The sequence below is a fragment of the Phyllobates terribilis genome, unplaced genomic scaffold (assembly GCF_046119375.1).
Source record: "Phyllobates terribilis strain yellow unplaced genomic scaffold, ASM4611937v1 Scaffold_1__5_contigs__length_1240528914, whole genome shotgun sequence".
Taxonomy (NCBI): Eukaryota; Metazoa; Chordata; class Amphibia; order Anura; family Dendrobatidae; genus Phyllobates; species Phyllobates terribilis.
In genome coordinates, this window is record NW_027362761.1 from 1,014,393,919 (window position 1) to 1,014,414,577 (window position 20,659).

Here is a 20,659-nt window from a genome sequence, read left to right on the forward strand (position 1 = left end):
TCATTTGAAATAAATATAAAGATTCATCATAAATGCAACCAATAGTGACAGGTGAAAAAATACATTAAAAGAAATCAAAATACTAAAACCTCCTGAAAAAAAATGAAAGAAAAAACAAATGTAAAAATTCTGCCTTTATCTTGACCAAAAAAGTGTATCATAAATGCGTATAAACTTAGCCTGAGAATATGTTTTATGTTTTCCAGTTTTGTAGAGCTTTTGCTACTGGAAGAAAAAAGCCATAAATCTAGCACATATGAATACACCCTTATACGTATCAACTGTATAACTGCAGCAATAACATTTTTAAAGTGTTTGTTTTTTTTCTTTCATAGGTACAAAAATGCATTACTCTTCTTCCTACATGTCAGACAGATGCCCGTGCAATCACTTCTGTTGTTTCATGCTCCATGGCACTGAGAATACATGCTGAATCTAAACCCAAACAGGTAATATCTTCATGTAGTAAAGAAAATTCATCAGAGGATTGGGCCCGGAGTTTGGCAGCTAGGTTTATTACTAATACTAATGACTTCTTATATCAGGAGCTTAGTTATAGGGAATGCAAAGACAGAAGTTGCATCAAGTCCCTGAGGAAGCCATATAAGAGGGCAAACATTTTATATATGGCACCTGGTAAGTAGGCAATAGGGCACTAAAGCATTATGGATTTTCTTTGGGTTACTTACAATAAAATTGCAGCCTCTGATATTACAAAGCTCTAAAAGACTTTCCTTTATGCTGCAGCTTCCTACATATCTACCTCTGACCAGCCAATAAAAAATAATCAGACCCCTGAATAGACCCCAAATTTAATCAAGCACCAGATCAAACCGTAAAATTGATGAACTCTGATTAGACCCCTAAATAAAATTCAGAGCCAAGACCAAATCCCATAATTGATTTAGACCTCAGATCATACCCCAAAATGAATCATCCCTAGTCCACACCCCTACATTAGGGTAAGAACACTGAGGGTGTTACCATATACTACATCCCGATGCTAGATTATATCAGAAACTGGTGTTTTGGGTGGCACCACAAAACTTGATGGATGGAGTGATGGGTTATTGCAGCTGCTCTTACCGTTAACAGGGTCCAGTCATGGTTATAGTCTCCCCAGATAATTAATTGGCTCTGAATCTGCCTGACATTAAGCTTTGCAAGAAGCCTGCACAGCAGCAAACAAAGCCCCAACAAACCTGAATGCTGCTGGGTGGTCCTTTCGTAGAAGAAAACGGTCTCTTTTATAAAATATAAAAGTTTAACTCAAGTACTAGATGAAAAAGACACACCTATCTGAGCACATCTATCTATTCAGGTGTGCAGTCATTATACTCAAAAAAGTCCAAAAATGCAGTCAGACACTTCCGAACAATATATACCAATTAATCTATATACGGCATATAACCGCCAGATAAGAAGAGATTCTGACAAATATATATTAAAATCATAAAGTTTTATTATCCAAAATACATAAAAATTGAACAACTAAAAAGGCAGGGTAAAAAACCTCCAAGAGAACAGGGTTGGAAAGACAGCACGATTTCATTAATGTTCCAAGCTCAAAGTAGATTCGATGGATTCAATACAATATCTATCATAATTATATGGAATCAAGTAATCCAAAGGAGTATTCAAGTTAGTTAAAAAAGATAATTAATGCAGCAATTTTCTACCTATCCACTAGATAGAAACAATAGAGGGGATGAAGACAGGGGAGACAAACAAGAGTACTATATTAATTCTTGTGCAAGTGCAACTATATAATCATCCTATTTGTTATCCCCCCAGCTTCCCTGAGCTTACAGCTCCATATACCCATTCACCTTAAATGCAGTAAGTCAATCAACATTCATGACCAAGGTAGTAATACCTAAATTAGGCAGTGAATCAGGAATAGCAGAAATGGCTGTGTCCCCCCTACACCCTCCCTGCACCCAGTATACTATTAGGCCACGTTCACACATTCTGTATTTGGTTAGTAATTTACATCAGTATTTGTAAACAAAAACCAGGAGTGGGTGATAAATACAGAAGTGGTGACTATTGATGGGCGAGCACTAAAATGCTCGGGTGCTCATTACTCGGGTCGAGCCAAGCACATTGGAATACTTGGGTGCTCAACCCGAGCATCGAGCCCAATGTAAGTCTATGGGAAACTCGAGCATTTTTCAGGCGGCTCCCCCCGGCGATCTGCAGAGGGCCTAAAAAATGCCCAAATCGATGGGAACAGTGCTCAAATGACATGGGAACAGCATGGGGAAGACCACTGGAAGCATCTCTGACTCCCAGATCACTGCTGTCAACAACATTGTCTGAAGTATTACGCCTCTTTTACGGACTCACAATAAAACATGCAAAAACTAAACCAAAATGGATTTTCCTGGGAAATATGTTAAAAAACATCCTTTCCAGGGTAATGACTTGTATATAAGGCAAAATAAATAACCAAAACCAAAAATACTCCTCCCCACCTTGGGCTATGTTCACACGTGGCGTTTTTGATGCATTTTTGCACTTTTGCATTGTTTTCAAGCGTGACAAATGCATTCACCAGGAGATGTCATTTTAACAACCTTATCTGGCCATGTGGTGTGTGAGACATGATCAGACACATCCTGTTTCATTTATGAAGGAGTGACTCTGAAAGTCACAAAGCCTATTTTTATAGGGCCATCACACAGCCTTTACTCTTCTTAAAGGGCCAGCAGTCGGCCTTCACTATTCTTATAGAGCCATCAGCCGGCTATGCTTTGTTGTTCCCATTACTAAAGAGTGGGTCTCCTATATTGTTATTGCATATGCAGTGAGTGGCAGGCCTGCCCAAAATTTGGACGCATCCCAACACCCCTTTGAAAATTTGGACGCACCCCAATACCCCTTTGAAGAGTCTTAGAGGAGGGCCTCCTGAAAGCAATGTTCCCATTATTAGGAAGTGGGTTTACCATTGTGTTTGCCTATGCAGTGAATGCAAGGGTTGCCAAAAATTGGGAGGCACTCCTAAGCCCCTTGGAAGAGACGTAGTGGGCCTCATGAAAAAATGTTCCCATTATTAGGATGTGGATCTCCTATAGTGTTGGCCTATGCAGTAAATGCAAGGGTTGCCAAAAATTTGGAGGCACTCCAATGCCCCTTGGAAGAGACGTGGAGGTCAGAGGGCCTCCTGAAAACAATGTTCCCATTATTAGGAAGTGGGTTTCCCATTGTGTTTGCCTGTGCAGTGAATGCAAGTGTTGCCAAAAATTGGGAGGCACTCCAATGCCCCTTGGAAGAGACGTAGAGGGCCTCATGAAAAAATGTTACCATTATTAGGAAGTGGGTCTCCCATATTGTTGGCCTATGCAGTGAATGCAAGGGTTGCCAAAAATTGGGAGGCACTCCAATTTCCCTTGGAAGAGACCTAGAGGGCCTCATGAAAAAATGTTCCCATTATTAGGAAGTGGGTCTCCCATATTGTTGGCCTATGCAGTGAATGCAAGGGTTGCCTAAAATTGGGAGGCACTCCAATGCCATTTGGAAGAGACGTGGAGGAGGGCCTCATAAAAAAAATGTTCCCATTAGAAAGGAGCGGGTCTGCTATACTTGTAATGCCCATGCACTAAGTGTATAGGCTGACAAACACTTACATGAACATACTGTATAAAAAGATTTTTTTTACAGGCATCATAAACACCCTTTAAAACAATTATGTAGGTGCTGCATCATGGACCACGGTCACCCTGGTGATATGGTGGTGGAGGATGAGGATGAGGAGAAGGAAGAGGACAAGAGCAAATAGCGTAAATCAGGAAGCGTATACCCATGTGTGGCTGTGAAAAGGTGCATGGGAATACACCTCCCAAAAAAGACCCTGGATTTGAGTTTATGTTACGCTGCTATCATTCGGTGGTGTTGAGAAGTCTGGCCCAATCCAGCCCTTGTTCATTTTTACAAGAGTCAGCCTGTCAGCATTTTCAGTTGACAGGCGGATGCGCTTATCAGCTATAATTCCACCAGCGGCACTAAAAACCCGCTCTGATAAAACACTAACGGCAGGACAGGCCTGGAACTCCAAGGCGTAGAGAGCCAGTTCATTCCACGTATCCAGCTTGGATAACCAATAATTATAAAGCACAGAGGAATCACGGAGGACGTTGGCACAGTCGGCAAGGTACTCCTTCAGCATCTTCCCAAACTTTGCACTCATTGTGAGAGTACCCCACGAACGTTGACAGTGTTCCCCTGCCTCTACTGGATTGGAGTTGTGTCTCTCTCGCCTGTAGTCCTTGGTTGTCCAACAAACTGTGACCTCTGCCGCCAGCGTTTTCAGATGGGAATTTTTTAATAGTTCCACAAGGGTCTTCTGGTACTGCCCCATTTTTGTAGACCTTTCCGCCTCAGGAATAAGAGATATAAAGTTCTCCTTGTAGCATGGGTCTAGAAGTGTCACCAACCAGTAATGACTGTTACCCAAAATTTTGAGAACGCGAGGGTCACGTGAAAGGCAGCATAACATAAACTCAGCCATGTGTGCCAGACTGCTAACAGGCAAGACTTACGTGTCATCACCAAGAGGATGACTGACCATGCTCTCATCCTCCTCCTCCCTGTCATCAAGCCTTCCACGCTGAACAGACGGTATGACAGTTGTGCAGGTAGTACCGTCTATAGTGCATGAAACTAGCTCCTGTTCTTCCTCCTCCTCTTCCTCATTGTCACCCAATCCACATTGGAATGAGATGAGGCTGGGCTGTGTGTTATCACCCTGTATGGTTCCTTGCTCCATCTCCTCGTGCTCCGCCTGCAATGCATCCTCTTTGATTGTGAGCAGAGAGCATTTCAGAAGACAGAGAAGCGGGATGGTGACACTAATTATGGCGTCATCGCCGCTCACCATCTTGGTGGAGTCATCAATGTTTTGCTACATATGTCTGACGTCCGAGTCCACTCCTGAGGTCTTATGTGTGGAGTCTGAACTGAATACCGAAGGCCTTGTTAATGCTAGTACTCAACAACTGCCCTCTTCTGCTCACAAATCCTTCCCAACATCTGCAGTGTAGAGTTCCAACGCGAGGGGACATCACACACCAGTCTGTGAGCCGGAAGCTGCAAACGCTGCTGAAACACGGCAAGGGCGGCGGAAGCTGTAGGTGACTTTCTAAAATGGGCACACAGGCGGCGTACTTTAACAAGCAGATCCAGCAGCTCCGGGTAGGATTTGAGAAATCGCTGAACCACGAGGTTAAGCACATGGGCCAGGCATAGTACGTGTGAGCTCGCCTCGCCTCGGAGCGGCCTCCAGGTTCCGGCCATTGTCAAACACGACCATGCCTGGGTGTAGGTTCAGGGGTGTGAGACACAGATCTCCCTGCTCTTTCAGAGCTATCCACAACTCTTCAGCATTGTGCGGTTTGTCACCTAAGCATATTAGTTCAGCACAGTCTGTTGCCGCTTGGCCGAGGCAGTGCTGCAGTGCTTCCAGCTTGTGACTGATGTGGTCATTTTGGAGATGGAGGCTGAAGAGGAGGAGGATAAATCCTATAGAGAGAAGGAAACACCACAAATTTCAAAAATAAATAAATCCAAATACCTCATGGGGTTTGCATGAAGAAGAGGAGGAGGCTGAGGAGGATGAAGTGCAGGAGCTGTAGTCTGTGAGGGCAACCCTGATTGACCTAGGCCCCAAATCCTTGGCCTCGGGATCATGTGTTCCGTCCCAAGGTCCAACTGGGTCCCGGTTTCCACTATGTTAACCCAGTGTGCCATCAGCGAGATGTACCGTCCCTGCCCACAAGCACTTGTCCACGTGTCCGTGGTTATTTGGACTTTCCTGGTAACTGCGTTGTTGAGGGCACGGCTAATATTTGGGACACGTGCTTATATAATGGGGGGATGGCACATCGGGAGAAATAGTGGCGGCTGAGGACCGAGTACCAAGGGACGGCCGCCGCCATCAGGTTCCGGAATGCTTCCATCTCCACGAGCCTAAAAGACAACATTTTGAGCGCTAACAGTCGCGAAATGTGGGAATTTAGTAGTGTGGCCTGTGGGGCATTGGCTGCATATTTGTGCTTGTGTTCCAAGGACTGGGGTATCGACAAATGAACGCTGCGCTGGGACAAGGACATGCTTCCTGATGCTGCTACTTGAGAGTGTGCAACGACAGGTGCAGGGCAGGAGGCATCTTTGCATGCACCATGTACAGGGGATTGGCTTGCATGCACAACAGCGGAAGAAGCAGTGGTGCCACCCGGATACACTGTTCCTGGACCCACTTTGCTGCCATGTGCCTGATCATGCTGGTGGTGGTCAGGCTGTAGTTTTGCCACCCCTGCTGATGCTGGCCTGACAGGTGGTGCAAATGGCCTTTTTAGGGTTATCAGCAGAGTCTTTAAAAAACAACCAGACTCGGGAAGACCTAACAGTTGTACTGGCAACTTCCTTCGTGTTGGTGTTACGGGGAACGGTTGCCTGCCTTCTGTCTACAGCCACCACACTGCTTCTTCCTGCCTGTTGGGGTGCTCTGCCTCCCTCCCCCTGTGTGCTGCTGTCCTCGCTCTGCATGTCCTCCTGCCATGTTGGGTCAGTTACTATATCATCCACCACCTCGTCTTCCACTTCTGCACCCTGGTCCTCCTCCTGACTTTCTGCCAATTGACTCTCATCATCGTCCACCTCTTGTAACACTTTCCCACTGTCGCCTTCGTGTGACCGTGGCTGCTCAAATATATGGGCATTGCTACATGCGATCTCCTCTTGCCCCGCTTCAAGTGGACCGGGCGAGAGGCCTGAATCTATAAATGGAAAAGTGAACAGCTCTTCAGAGTGTCCAAATGTGGGATCAGTTGTCTCTGTGCACTCGGCATGGTGGGAGGAAGGAGGTTCAGGGTGAGGAATATGCGATCCAGACTCACAGCTACTGAGACTAGACCGTATGGAAGACAGGGTGGTGGTAGTGGTGGCTAAGTGACTGGAAACATTATCTGCTATCCAACCAATAACCTTTTCACACTGCTCTGTATTCAATAGTGGTGTTCTGCGGTCCCCTATTAATTGGAACAGGAAGGTCGAGGAAGAAGATGTGGGTGTTTGTTGTGGCACAATTTCAACTTGCCCACGGCCTCGGCCTCTGCATGCACCATCACCATCACGTCCACTTCCCCGTCCCTTGCCACGTGCTTTGCCCATTTTAAATGGAGGACAATATCTTCCACGCTCACTACAAATGACTGAATTTGGAGTGAACTTATATGTGATCCGTGTGACGGAGAAAACACAATTTTAAATAGCTGGCCTGAAGGTAACTATTTTGAACAGAAAACAGGTGTCAATAGCTTCACTGACACACTGAAACAAATTTTTAATGGAGGCCAGAAATGGCAGTATTTTCTGAAAACTTATTTGTGATCCGTGTGACGGAGAAAACACAGTTTTAAATAGCTGGCCTGTAGGTAACTATTTTGAACAGCAAACTGGTGTCAATAGCTTCACTGACACACTGAAACAAATTTTTAATGGAGGCCAGAAATGGCAGTATTTTCTGAAAACGCATATGTGATCCAAGTGACGGAGAAAACACAGATTTAAATACCTGGCCTATAGGTATCTATTTTGAACAACAAACTGGTGTCAATAACTTCACTGACACACTGAAAAAAAATTTCAATGGAGGCCAGAAATGGCAATATTTTCAGCGCAATTATATGTGATCCATGTGACAGACAAACCACAGTTTTAAATAGCTGGATTTTTAGCGCTGTAATATGAAATGGACCTGGCTGTATTCTGCAGTGCCAACAAGCAAATGGCGCAGAAAAACTGTGTTCTCTGGATTGCTTTTTAAGCAAATAATGAGGATTAAGATCCAAAAAAAAATTATTCCTGGCCCCTGAGACCTGGGCTTATGTCTAGAAATATCTAACAGCAGCAGCAGCAGACAGAACTGAAATGGAGCCTCTTGTGCTATATGCACTGCAGTCTGCTATATACACTGCCTGCTTGCCTATATACCCTGCCTGCCTGATATCTCTGCAGATGGATTAGTCCTCAGAAGGACTGTTTGTTGAGATAGATATGTGTAATCTACTTCTTTTCTACCTACACTAACTAATAAACCAGCGAATCTCTCCCTAGCTCAGCAGCACCTCTCCCTACACTGCCTGATTGCGGAGTAGACTGACGAGCACAGCGGCTCCAGGTCTGATATAGACCTGATGACGCTGTGCGGCCAGCCAATCACTGTAATGCCACAACCAATATGGCTGCGGCATTACAGTGAGTGGTAGGCAATCCCTGCATGTTCATTGGCTCTGTAAAGAGCGCCAAACATGCAGGGAGGGGACCCGAGCTCCCACCGAGCAACCCCGGAATTAATCGGCGATCGCCAAGCGTCTCGAGCAGTGAGATGCTCAAGCGAGCACCGAGCAGTAGCAAGCATGCTTGCTCATCACTAGTGGTGACGTGTTTCTATTATACTTTTCCTCTGATTGTTCCACTGCTGATTTTGGCTTACAAATACTGACGTAAAATACTGACCAAATACTGAATGTGTGAAAATGGCCTTAAAGGGAATCTGTCAACAGGTTTTGCTACCTCATCTGAGAGCAGTATGATATAAGCAAAAATACCCTGAATCCAGCAATGTATCACTTAGTTTACTGGATTCAGCAGTTCTGACACAAAGAGTATTTAGATTTAGCATGAAATAGAGTTCAGAAAGCTAACCACGCCCACAACCTGCTCTTTATGTACATTGTCTTTAGACAGTGAGCAGCTAATCACAGAAGGGGCAGAGTCGGACTTGCAAGCGCAGGCTAGCTAGTAAACAACAGCACACAGCTTGACATGTGAGGCATCCTTGAATTCTGTGTTTTAATCCCTTCCTCATGCTGTCCTCAGATTTCATAGCAAAAACCAGCTGACAGATTCCCTATTAATGGTCACCAATGATTTGGCTGAAAATTAAGTACTGTAAAGTATTGCAGGTCTTTAATGGGTTATTAGATTGTGACCTACCTGGTAAACTATAAGCACATATTACAACAATACTCTGGTGTTGTGACAATACAGCCTATAATCCTAATCAGCCAGACGTTTAGAGTTGTTAATCCAAGAGAAATACACTATTATCTATGTGTTGACTTGTAAATGTATGTGTATTTCTGTGGCTGGTCAAGAAGGACAGATCAGTATTTGTATAGCCCTGAATGTTGTCTTCTCTTTGATTCTGAAACAATGATGTTTATTTACAAGAGCCCCTGCAATACCAACTATTTAAATTGATTAGCTCAAACAATAAGACCTGAGCCCTGTGAGTAATGCACTCCCTAACCCCTTGACCTGTGGATGTGTACTTAAAAAGGACATGTGCTTCTGTAGCAGTGAGACTTGAAACAGAAATTGGAAAGAGACTTTACAGGGAGAGTCAAGGGTCACTCTCTGAAACCATCAGCTTGGAAGCATGGATTTAACCAAAGAGACACAGATTTGGATTCTACATGATTCCAGCCTAAGGGTATATAGCCCTGACTGGAAAGATACGGGTCTGTTCCATTGACCATCAGAGAGCCCATGGATACATTTGGGGAGACCAGGTTGGGACGATGAAATCACCTGGCCCCATGTATATGTTGTTTGGGGTTGCCAGATGGGACCCTCAGGTCACCTAGAACCCATGGAGACATTCAGAGAAGCCAGATTGGGACCATCCGGTCATCCGACCCCATGGAAACTCTCGGAGAGGCCAGGGAAGGACCCTTGAGTCTCCTGGCCTTGTACCTCGATGGACTGCTTGCTTTCTAAGCTTGCTGCTATCTTCTCTCTGTGGGAGCCCGCCAGAAGCGGAGGGCCACTGGTTGAGATAATTAGCGCTGGAATTCCCAAAGTCGCAGCTGTTCTATCCCAGGCGGGCCAGCAGAATGGTGAGGGCTGTGTAATGTTGTACCATCTTGGGTATTTGCTGGGATTGGTCTATGTGTGTATTGTCCGTTTTGTGGTTCAATAAAGTATTGCCACACTGTTTCACCCTCAACCTGTGTTGTCTGAGTACTATTATGCCGACAGAAGACCCCGGGTCTTCACAGGTGTCTATAAGCCGTCTCAACAAATGTTATATTATGGAGCAAATCAGAACTTCCCTACTGATAATCTACTCCCTACTGATAATCTACTCCCTACAATATAGAATATATGCAGTAAAGTGTAGAAGAAGAGTGTGTACATCCTAATAAAACATATACTGTAAATCCTTTAACAGCATTTCCTTTTTTATTAAAGGACGAGGACAGCCTGACACTGGAAGATGCTATTGACTTATGCAAAATGCAATGCCTCTGTGTGGCGCTAATGATCACTTTGCCACTTTCACAGCGAGCACGAATCCGAAAGCTAAATGCAAAATGGACTAAAAGTACTTCCTCATTTATTTGCATGGTATGCAATCATTTCTTGTTCAACAAGTACTGGTGTCAGTGATGCATGCTGCTGGTGTACGTACATGTCCAATACCAACATATTTTGGTTGATTACTGGCTGCTGGCTGGTGTTATATCTGCCATTATCATTAATTATTTGAATGCTGAAAGTATTCAGTTGGAAAAACCCCAATGAAAACTGTGACCAATAGGACAAATTGCAGTTTTAAATCAGAATATTCTGAAATTTGTGTGAGTTTAAATTGAACAGTGTGTTCTCATATACAAAAATCACAGGAACATGAAAATGTGTAATTTAATTCTTTTCCAGCAAGTCGTTTGCCAAGAGCCACAACTTTTTTGTTTTTGCATCAGCAGCAATATTAGAGCTATTTTTTTGTGGAACAAGTTATAATTTTGAAACACACCATTCATTTTACCATTAAATCCACTGGAAAATGGGAAGAAATTTAAAGTGTGGTGAAATTTAGCAAGAAAAGCATTTCCGTAATTGTTTTTAGGATTTTGTTCTTACTGTGCTCATTCTGCTCAAAAAATTAGTGGGCAGTTTGTTTTGCCAGGTCAGCACAATTATGGCAACACAAAACTAGTAATTTTTTTTATTTAAATTGAGAAAAAAAATGAGGAAATTTGTAAAAAAAAAAAAAAAAAAAGTAGTTTTTGCTTCCATTTTCCAAGACTCGTAATGTTTTCATTTTTACGTCGATGGAACTGTGATTTTTGCATTGTGAGCAGACATTTTCATTGTTTCCATTTTGGCGTGGATAGGATTATTTGATCTCTTATTAATGTAATAAGAGTGGAGTTGCCAAAAAAATCACAATTCTGGCAATTGCAATTTTTTTTTTCTTTACAGTCTTTACCCATTGGGTTAATTCATTTTTATAGGCCAGATGCAGTTATACCAAGAATGATTACTTTTTATTTCTTTACTTTTAATAAGGGAAAAAAAAGAGGTGAGTCAACAATTTATTCTTATTGTTTTTTTTAGTCCCCCTAGGGGATTCTAACCTGCCATAATTAAATCACTTATACTATTCACTGTATTGCTACAGAATTGCAGTATATATCGTATTTTTTGGATTGTAAGACGCACTTCCCCCCCCAAACTTGGGAGGAAAAAGGGTGTGTGTGTTATAATGCAAAGGTACGGTATTTTACCTGGGGGCGGCATTGGTGGAACGGGGTCAGGCTGCGGCAAGAGTAGCGCGATGCTGCGGTCCCCATCCTCTCAGAAGAAGTCGGCGGTGAGTGGTGGTTCCATCTCCCATACATAGCCCTGCGGAGGGCTTTGGGAAAATGGCCGCCTGAGCATGCACAGATTGAGATCTCGGGAGATGAGATCTCGGGAGACGAGATCTCATCTCTCGAGATCTCGATCTGCTCATGCGCCGCATCCGGTGGCCATTTTCCTTGAAGACCATTCCAGGGCTATAGATGGAGAGGGAACCTCCGTTCACCGCTGACTTCTTCTGAGGATGAGGCTTTAGGCCTGCAGCATTGCCCCACTCCCGCTGCCATCACTGCCCTGGTTCTCCTGAATCTGCGAACCTTCTGAAAGGACGAGGCTCGCAGCATTGCCCCACTCCTGCCACTGTCAGCATCAACCTCTACAAGCAGTGACCCCGCTGTGCCCCCCCCCCCAGGTAAAACGGATTATAAGGCGCACCATTTTATTTAAAACAAAACATTTTTTCCTATTTTCCACCCCAAAATTTGAGATGCGCCTTATAATCTGCAAAATACGGTAGTTAATTCGTGGTTCTCATATAGAGTAGTAAGATAGCCGTTACAGAAACATTCAGCAGGACCATGGTTATCATGTTAACTAATTGGTTTTCCATAATCCTCTTCTGATTAGTTGGTCTAATGCAAGTCATTGGGGTGGCACCGGGGTTGTGAACAGTCAGCGCTCACTACATGACTGTTCACAGTCCCAGAGCCGTGACCAGAAGCGAGCAGCTTCAGGGAGAACAAAACTTAATTTTCACCCGGCAGGCACACTTACAATTAGACACCAGAACACACTTTAAATTGTGTTTAGCTGCAGATTTCCCCTATAGCTGCAGGTAAATACCATTTTTTTACTGACAGGTTTGTTTAAAATTCAACAGATTGAATCCTCCTCTCTGTCCAGTATTGTTGGATTAGGCTGACTTTTGCCTAATGTGTATGATAACTCAAAGGGGTTGTCTGGGAAAAATAAATTTTAATTTTATCAGTGGCTTGGTATATTAAAAAAAATATCAAATTATGCTAGATTAACCTATTGGCACTTACCGGGATTCAGTGAATCCATGGTCTACGTTTGCACAGAAAGGAAGTCGGCAATATTCAAAGAGGCAGCAGAACCGCTGAGGCCTGTGATTGGCTGCCGTAGTTAGGTGTCTTCAGCAGCGTGTCATCCCTGATGCCATCGATGATCACGGCAGTCGATTACAGTTCCTTGTGCTCCTGTTGCTGCTTTGAAGGGTGACAACTTTCTTTTGGTGCAAACACAGACCACGGGGCTGCCTGCTCAGAATCCCAGTAACTGGAGGAAGATGAGTACAGCTTCATTTTATACAGTGGTGGCCAAAAGTATTGGCACCCCTGCAATTCTGTCAGATAATACTCCGTTTCTTCCTGAAAATGAAAATTCTTTGGTATTATTATCTTCATTTAATTTGCTTGCAAGGAAAAAACACAAAAGAGAATGAAGCAAAAATCAAATCATTGATCATTTCACACAAAACTCCAAAAATGGGCCAGACAAAAGTATTGGCACCCTCAGCCTAATACTTGGTTGCACAACCTTTAGCCAAAATAACTGCGAACAACCGCTTCCGGTAACCATCAATGAGTTTCTTACAATGCTCTGCTGGAATTGTAGACCATTCTTCTTTGGCAAACTGCTCCAGGTCCCTGATATTTGAAGGGTGCCTTCTCCACAGGTGTTCTATGGGATTCAGGTCTGGACTCATTGCTGGCCACCTTAGAAGTCTCCAGTGCTTTCTCTCAAACCATTTTATAGTGCTTTTGGAAGTGTGTTTTGGGTCATTGTCCTGCTGGAAGACCCATGACCTCTGAGGGAGACCCAGCATTCTCACACTGGGACCTACATTATGCTGCAAAATTTGTTGGTAGTCTTCAGACTTCATAATGCCATGCACACGGTCAAGCAGTCCAGTGCCAGAGGCAGCAAAGCAACCCAAAAACATCAGGGAACCTCTGCCATGTTTGACTGTAGGGACCGTGTTCTTTTCTTTGAATGCCTCTTTTTTTTTCCTTTACACTCTATGTTGATGCTTTTTCCCAAAAAGCTCTACTTTTGTCTCATCTGACCAGAGAACATTCTTCCAAAATGTTTTAGGCTTTCTCAGGTAAGTTTTGGCAAACTCCAGCCTGGCTTTTTTATGTCTCGGGGTAAGAAGTGGGGTCTTCCTGGGTATCCTACCATACAGTCCCTTTTCATTCAGACGCCGACAGATAGTACTGGTTGACACTGTTATACCCTCGGACTGCAGGGCAGCTTGAACTTGTATGGATGTTAGTCGAGGTTCTTTATCTACCATCCTCACAATCTTGCGTTGAAAGCTCTCGTCAATTTTTCTTTTCCGTCCCCAACTAGGGAGGTTAGCCACAGTGCCATGGGCTTTAAACTTCTTGATGACACTGCGCACGGAAGACACAGGAACATTCAGGTCTTTGGAGATAGACTTGTAGCCTTGAGATTGCTCATGCTTCCTCACAATTTGCTTTCTCAAGTCCTCAGACAGTTCTTTGGTCTTCTTTCTTTTCTCCATGCTCAATGTGGTACACACAAGGACACAGGACAGAGGTTGAGTCAACTTTAATCCATGTTAACTGGCTGCAAGTGTGATTTAGTTATTGCCAACACCTGTTAGGTGCCACAGGTAAGTTACAGGTGCTGTTAATTACACGAATTAGAGAAGCATCACATGATTTTTCAAACAGTGCCAATACTTTTGTCCACCCCCTTTTTTAGGTTTGGTGTGGAATTATATCCAATTTGGCTTTAGGACAATTCTTTTTGTGTTTTTTCATTGAAGACAAATTAAATGAAGATAATAATACCAAAGAATTTGTGATTGCAATCATTTTCAGGAAGAAACTGAGTATTATCTGACAGAATTGCAGGGGTGCCAATACTTTTGGCCAGCACTGTATTTAATATACTAAGCCACAGGTAAGATTTTAGTTTTGCTTAGCCAACCACTTTAATGAGCAAAGCCTAACACAGTAAAGGATGAGGGGGGTATATTTAGATCTTTACTGTGGGGTCTTTTTCACTATTTTTTTCTATTGCTGGTTCCTGGTTTACCATTGTTAATAGCTGTCGTACTCAGTCCATATAGTGGAACAATATGCACACCGCTTATGTTGGGTATCAGGTTGTAAACTAATGAAATCTTCTCTCTGATTACTTTTTCAGCGTCTTCAGTTATTTGCTTAACTTGTTTTATGTTCCCTAGTATACTCAATGTGAGGAACTTGCTTTGACTCAAATGAAAGATCACATCAAAACTGAGATGATTGACTGGACCTATGTATCTGACATAGGTGATGAGTTACTGCTGGAGAACATAGCATATTACTGTGAAAAAGAGAACCACACAGGTATGTACCTGACCTAATGCATCATGTTGTATGATATGATGTAAAATTTAAAAAAAAAGCCAAAAATAGGTCCTGATTCATTAAGAACGGTGTTTCAAATACCTGTCTTAATCATAGACGTGCAGTAATAAGTCACGCTTAATCTTCAACTAGAGACGTCACTGGTGAGTCAGTGTATTACCTGTAAACTTACACTATATACTGTGTACATAGCTCCTGTGTATAATGTCATTGGTTTTCACTTTATTACCTGTACACTATACACTATATACAGAGCTCCTGTGTATAATGTCACTGGTTTTCACTGTATTACCTGTACACTATACACTATATACTATGATGTCACTGGTGAACACTGTATTACCTGTACACTATACACTATATACAGTGTATACACTGCTGCGCGACTAGTTCATCTCTCGCCTTGCTACTCCTCTGCTACTCCCCTTTGCAAATCCCTTCACTGTCTCCCAATTGCCCAGAATATCCAGTTCAAACTACTAATATGGTAATATGTAGTCTGGTGATGGTTTGGCGGTATTTGTTCCTTGTATGTGGTATTATTCAGTCACTATGTGGTGGTAATATGTGGTCTGGTCATGGTGTGGTGGTATTTGTCCCTTGTATGTGGTATTATTCAGTCACTATGTGGTGGTAATATGTGGTCCGGTCATGGTGTGACGGTAATTGTCCCTTGCATGTGGTATTATTGGTCATTTTAAAAATGTATGTGACACATTCCCTTAAAGAAAAATATACCTAAAAAGAGTATTGAATATTTTAAGAAATGTTTAATAGGTTAGGTTAGAGTAGAGTAGGGCCCAGCCAGAAGAGTCTACCTTGTTATGACGGCGACTTAAAAAATCTTTTGGACAAAACAAAAGCTGATGGCAAAGTATGTGATGTTCGATGGCAACTGTTAGGCTATGTGCCCACGATGCAGAAATGCTCAGGATTTTTTCCTGAGCGTTTCTGCATCTCCCTGGCAGAAAAAAACGCATGTGGATTGTACATGCGTTTTCCTGCCAGGGACATGCGGAAATGGAGAGTTATTCACTGACATTTCCGCATGCGGATTGACAAGCGCTTTCCAAGCGATTAGCATCACTTGGAAAGTGCTTGTGACAACTAGGTCACACTATATAAATCCATACAAATGGCATGGATTTATATAGTGTGACCCGAGAGAGTGGTTAAAAATAAAAAAATAAATGTATACATACCCTCCGATGGCCCCCGGTGTCCTGCTCACTCCGTTCTCCCTTGCCGACAGCGGTGGATTGAAAGACCTGCCGACGTCAGCGTCGCGTGACCCGTCACATGACTCTGACGTCAGCGCAGGTCCTTCAATCCACCGCGAAGTGCCGGGAACCAAGGAGGAGCGCAGCGCGGGCCGCCGGAAGGTAAATATACATTTATTTTTTATTTTATTCTTTTTTTACAGATTTTTTAATGGTACCTGGGTGTGGATGAGACTCTCCTCTCCTCTACACCCGGGTACCATCCGCACATTAGAACGCACCAATTACGCAAGTACAGATGCAGTCTTGCGGAATTGGCGCGTTCTAATGCAAGTCAATGGCGGCGAAAACGCAGCACTTCTGCAAAATAATTGGTAGTGCTGCGTTTTTTTCCGCAATGATAATCCGCAGCGGAAATTTCCGCAGCATGCGCACAGCACATGCGGATTATCATTGGGGAACATTGCTGCCCTTCTACCATGCGTTTTTAATGCATTTCCGCAGCGTTTCCGCAGCTGCAAAAATGCTGCAGAAACGCATTAAAAACGCATCGTGGGCACACAGCCTTATTGTGTGATTATCGAGGATGTGGTGCAGAAGTGAAGTTTTTCCAAGAATGGGTGGTGGGACTGTAGAGGGTTTGAGGGATGGAGGCGGAGCTGGTGTGGAGCCTGGGCAGAGTCTCTAGGGGGCCCAAAAATGTTGCCAGTATGGGGCCCTGAAATTCCTGGTGGCAACCCTGTCTGCAGCAGATGAGTATTGTAGTCTCAGCTTCCCTCCTCCTGAATGCTCCTGCAGAAGATTGAGCAGCTCCGCAAGCAAGAATCTGAGCAGCCCCCCATCCACCAATGAGAAGACGGTACCATAAGAGGGCGGAGCTACAGTTAGAATGACGATTCTGAGAAAAATCAGAAGGGTAGATCAGTCCCTTTCCGGCCCTCTGGCTGTGAGTGTTGGATGGCTGGACAGATATAGTCAGAGGGCCAAATGTGGCCCCCGAGCCGCAGTTTGCCCAGGCCTGCTATAAGGCTGTGGTTAAACAGATGGTAACCGTACTTCACTGCTGTTCTATCACATATTCTATACAGTTTCTTCAGTGTTTTATAGTTTTCTTTCACTGTCTACGGCAAAGCTGTGTGCTGTGGCTTCTTCTCACTATCCAAATTCAACACAAAATGGCTGCTGCATCCCCTGCCTCTGCTTTTATGTAGGTTATTAGATGGAGGCCCGATGCTATCGCATCAAGAGGGCGGTGATGTCACGATGTGGGCAGGCTTTGCAGCATTGAGAATCTCTCCCTCCCATGTGCTCACCTACCTATCCACTCTCTCTTTCCCCCATGTCTCCCGTCTGTGCTCTCTTCTTTGATCTGTCTACCCCTTGTGCTATCCCCCTTGTCTGCTTCCTGTGCTGTGTTATCCCGTCATGTGCTGTCCCGTTTGAGCTGTCTCCCCCCTGTGCTCTGTCTCTCTCCCCCCTGTGCGCTTTCTCTCTCCCCCATCTGCGGTCTTCTCCTCTCATGTGATCTCTTCTTTGACCTGTGTACCCCTTGTGCTCTCCCCCTTGTCTGCTCTCTCTCTCCACCCCTGTGCTGTCTTCTTCCCTCATGTGTTCTCTCGTTTAAGCTGTATCCCCACTCAGTAAATCATACCGCCGCCATCTTTGTGCAGGCAGATAGCGGGGGTCACATTAAAACTGCGCATGTCCTCCTCCTGTACAAAGGTGATGGCGGTCATTGAATCATTCGGCTGATCCCGGCGGCAGCGTGTGCGGCGTGTTCGCGATGGTGTTCTGCTGGTGGTACTGCGCAAGAGGCTGTGTACAGCGTATACAGTGTGTGTGCGTTGTGCGTACGGCGTATACAGAGTGTATGTGTGTGTGTGTGTGTGTGGTGCGTACGGCGTATACAGTGTGTGCGTGTGCTGTGTACGGCGTATACTGTGTGTGTATGTGGTGCATACGGTGTATACAGTATGTATGTGTGGTGCGTACGGCGTATACAGTGTGTGTGTGTTGTGTACGGCATATACAGTGTGTGTGTGTGGTGCGTATGGCGTATACAGTATGTGTTGTGCGTACGGCGTATACAGTGTGTGTGTGTGGTGCGTACGGCGTATACAGTATGTGTGTGTGTGTGGTGCGTACGGCGTATACAGTGTATGTGCGTGGTGCGTACGGCGTATATGTGGCGCCCCTGAGGGTTCGGTTGCCACAGAGGTGTTGCATCTCAGCCAGAGATGTAGCATCTCACTCTCAGGTAAGGAAGGAGTACAGCTCAGGACCCTAACACCTGCATCCAACACACACCACTCCAAGCCAGCAGGAGGGGCAAGATGCCTCCCATGTACTTGCTGAGCCCCTTTCCTGGCTGGAGTGGGGGGAACCCAGAGAGGGGGAACCACATAGTGGGTGTGGGTGGAGGAAGTAGTTAAGGGGAGCACATAGAAGGAAGATATAAGTAGAGAAACCATCTTAGAAAGACAGATTAGTCAGAGGAGGAAAGTGGCAGGAGCAGAGGCTCTGCAGGAGCTCTGCTCCAGAAGTGGGCCTAATCAGTGAGGCCCGAGGTTGAAGAGAAGGAGAGGAGAGGGAGCAGGAAGGCTCCAGGAACCAGAAGAAAGGACCCCAGGGGTACGGGCAGTGCGAGAAGCCACCCGTACGCCCGAATCTACCGGGAGGTGGAGGGGTCAGGCTGCACAAAGAGAACCGGTCCCTCAGCTAGCGGAAGACTGTACGTCTTAACTAGAAACCGGAGGCTGCAGTATTTCATGTCCTGTAGCCAACAGTCCATACCAGTCTCACCAGGAAGGTAGCTATATAGGACCCAGGGGACGGAACAGACGTCGCCCGCCAAGGCCCGCAGGTACTGGACTGGGACACTTGGTATGAGGTTCAGGGAGACAGCCAGAGAGAAAACACAGAAGGGGGTCCTGCTATGTACTCCGGAGTTACCTGGGGGTGGACTGAACCCCTCACTGAGTAAGCGCAGGAGCTAGCTCTTTCTGTTGAGAGCCACACCATCCCTGCTGCAGTAACATCAGCTTCAGAGGACTGCTCCGCAGAGGCGGCTCCCTTTAGCCGCATTCCACAGGTGGTGTCACGAACTCTATAAACATTATAAATCCCCTATCCATAAATCCCTTTTATTGACTGCCCTGGGTCACGGACCGGGTCACCGCCACTGTGAAATTCCCTCAGCATCTACCGGCCCGGCACCGGGTACCCCACGGCCCAGGGGGCGCGTCATATACAGTGTGTGTGTGGTGCGTATGGTGTATACAGTGTGTGGTGCGTATGGCGTATACATAATGTGTGTGTGGTGCGTACGGCATATACAGTATGTGTGTGTGTGGTGCGTACGGCGTATACAGTGTGTGTGTGGTGCGTACGGCGTATACAGTGTGTGTGTTGTGCGTATGGCGTATACAGTGTGTGTGTGTGTGTGGTGTGTATGGCGTATACAGTATGTGTGTGTCGTGCATACGGCATATACAGTGTGTCTGTGTGGTGCGTATGGCGTATACAGTGTGTGTGTGGTGCGTACAGCGTATACAGTGTGTGTGTGTGGTGCGTACGGCGTATACAGTGTGTGTGTGGTGCGTACGGCGCATACATTGTGTGTGTGGTGCGTACGGCGTATACAGTGTGTGTGTGTAAGTCGTATACAGTGTGTGTGTGTGGTGCGTATGGCGTATACAGTATGTGTGTGTGTGGTGCGTACGGCGTATACAGTGTGTGTGGTGCGTACGGCGTATACAGTGTGTGTGCGTGTGTGTATGGTACGTACGGCGTATACAGTGTGTGTGTGTGGTACGTATGGCGTATGCAGTATGTGTGTGTGTGGTGCGTACGGTGTTTGCAGTGTGTGTGTGGTGCGTACGGCGTATACAGTGTGTGTGTGTGTACGGCATATACAGTGTGTGTGTGGTGCGTACAGCGTATACAATGTGTGTGTGGTGCGTACAGCGTCTACAATGTGTGTGTGGTGCATACGGTGTATACAGTGTGTGTGTGTGTGGTGATGCGTACGGCGTATACAGTGTGTGCTTGGTGCGTGTGGCGTATACAGTATGTGTGTGTGGTGTGTATGGCGTATACAGTGTGTGTGTGTGTGTGTGGTGCGTACGGCGTATACAGTATGTGTGTGGTGCGTACGGCATGTACAGTATGTGTGTGTGTGGTGCGTACGGCGTATACAGTGTGTGTGTGGTGCGTACGGAGTATACAGTATGTGTGTGTGGTGCGTACGGCGTATACAGTGTGTGTGTGGTGCATACAGCATATACAGTGTGTGTGTGTGGTGCGTACGGCGTATACAGTGTGTGTGTGTGTGTGGTGTATACGGCATATACAGTGTGTGTGTGTGGTGCGTACAGCGTATAC

General features: G+C 45.2%; 1 protein-coding gene across 3 annotated transcripts in view; it reads left to right on the top strand.

Moving 5' to 3' along the window:
* Positions 1–20,659, top strand: part of LOC141157235 (probable ATP-dependent RNA helicase DDX60) — a 233,263-nt gene that overhangs the window by 14,959 nt on the left and 197,645 nt on the right. For all 3 annotated transcript variants that reach the window (XM_073644250.1, XM_073644254.1, XM_073644263.1), the window contains exons 7-9: positions 336–449; positions 10,258–10,413; positions 14,891–15,035. In XM_073644250.1, the coding sequence (XP_073500351.1) occupies positions 336–449; positions 10,258–10,413; positions 14,891–15,035 (415 nt within the window). The remainder of the gene's footprint in view (positions 1–335; positions 450–10,257; positions 10,414–14,890; positions 15,036–20,659) is intronic.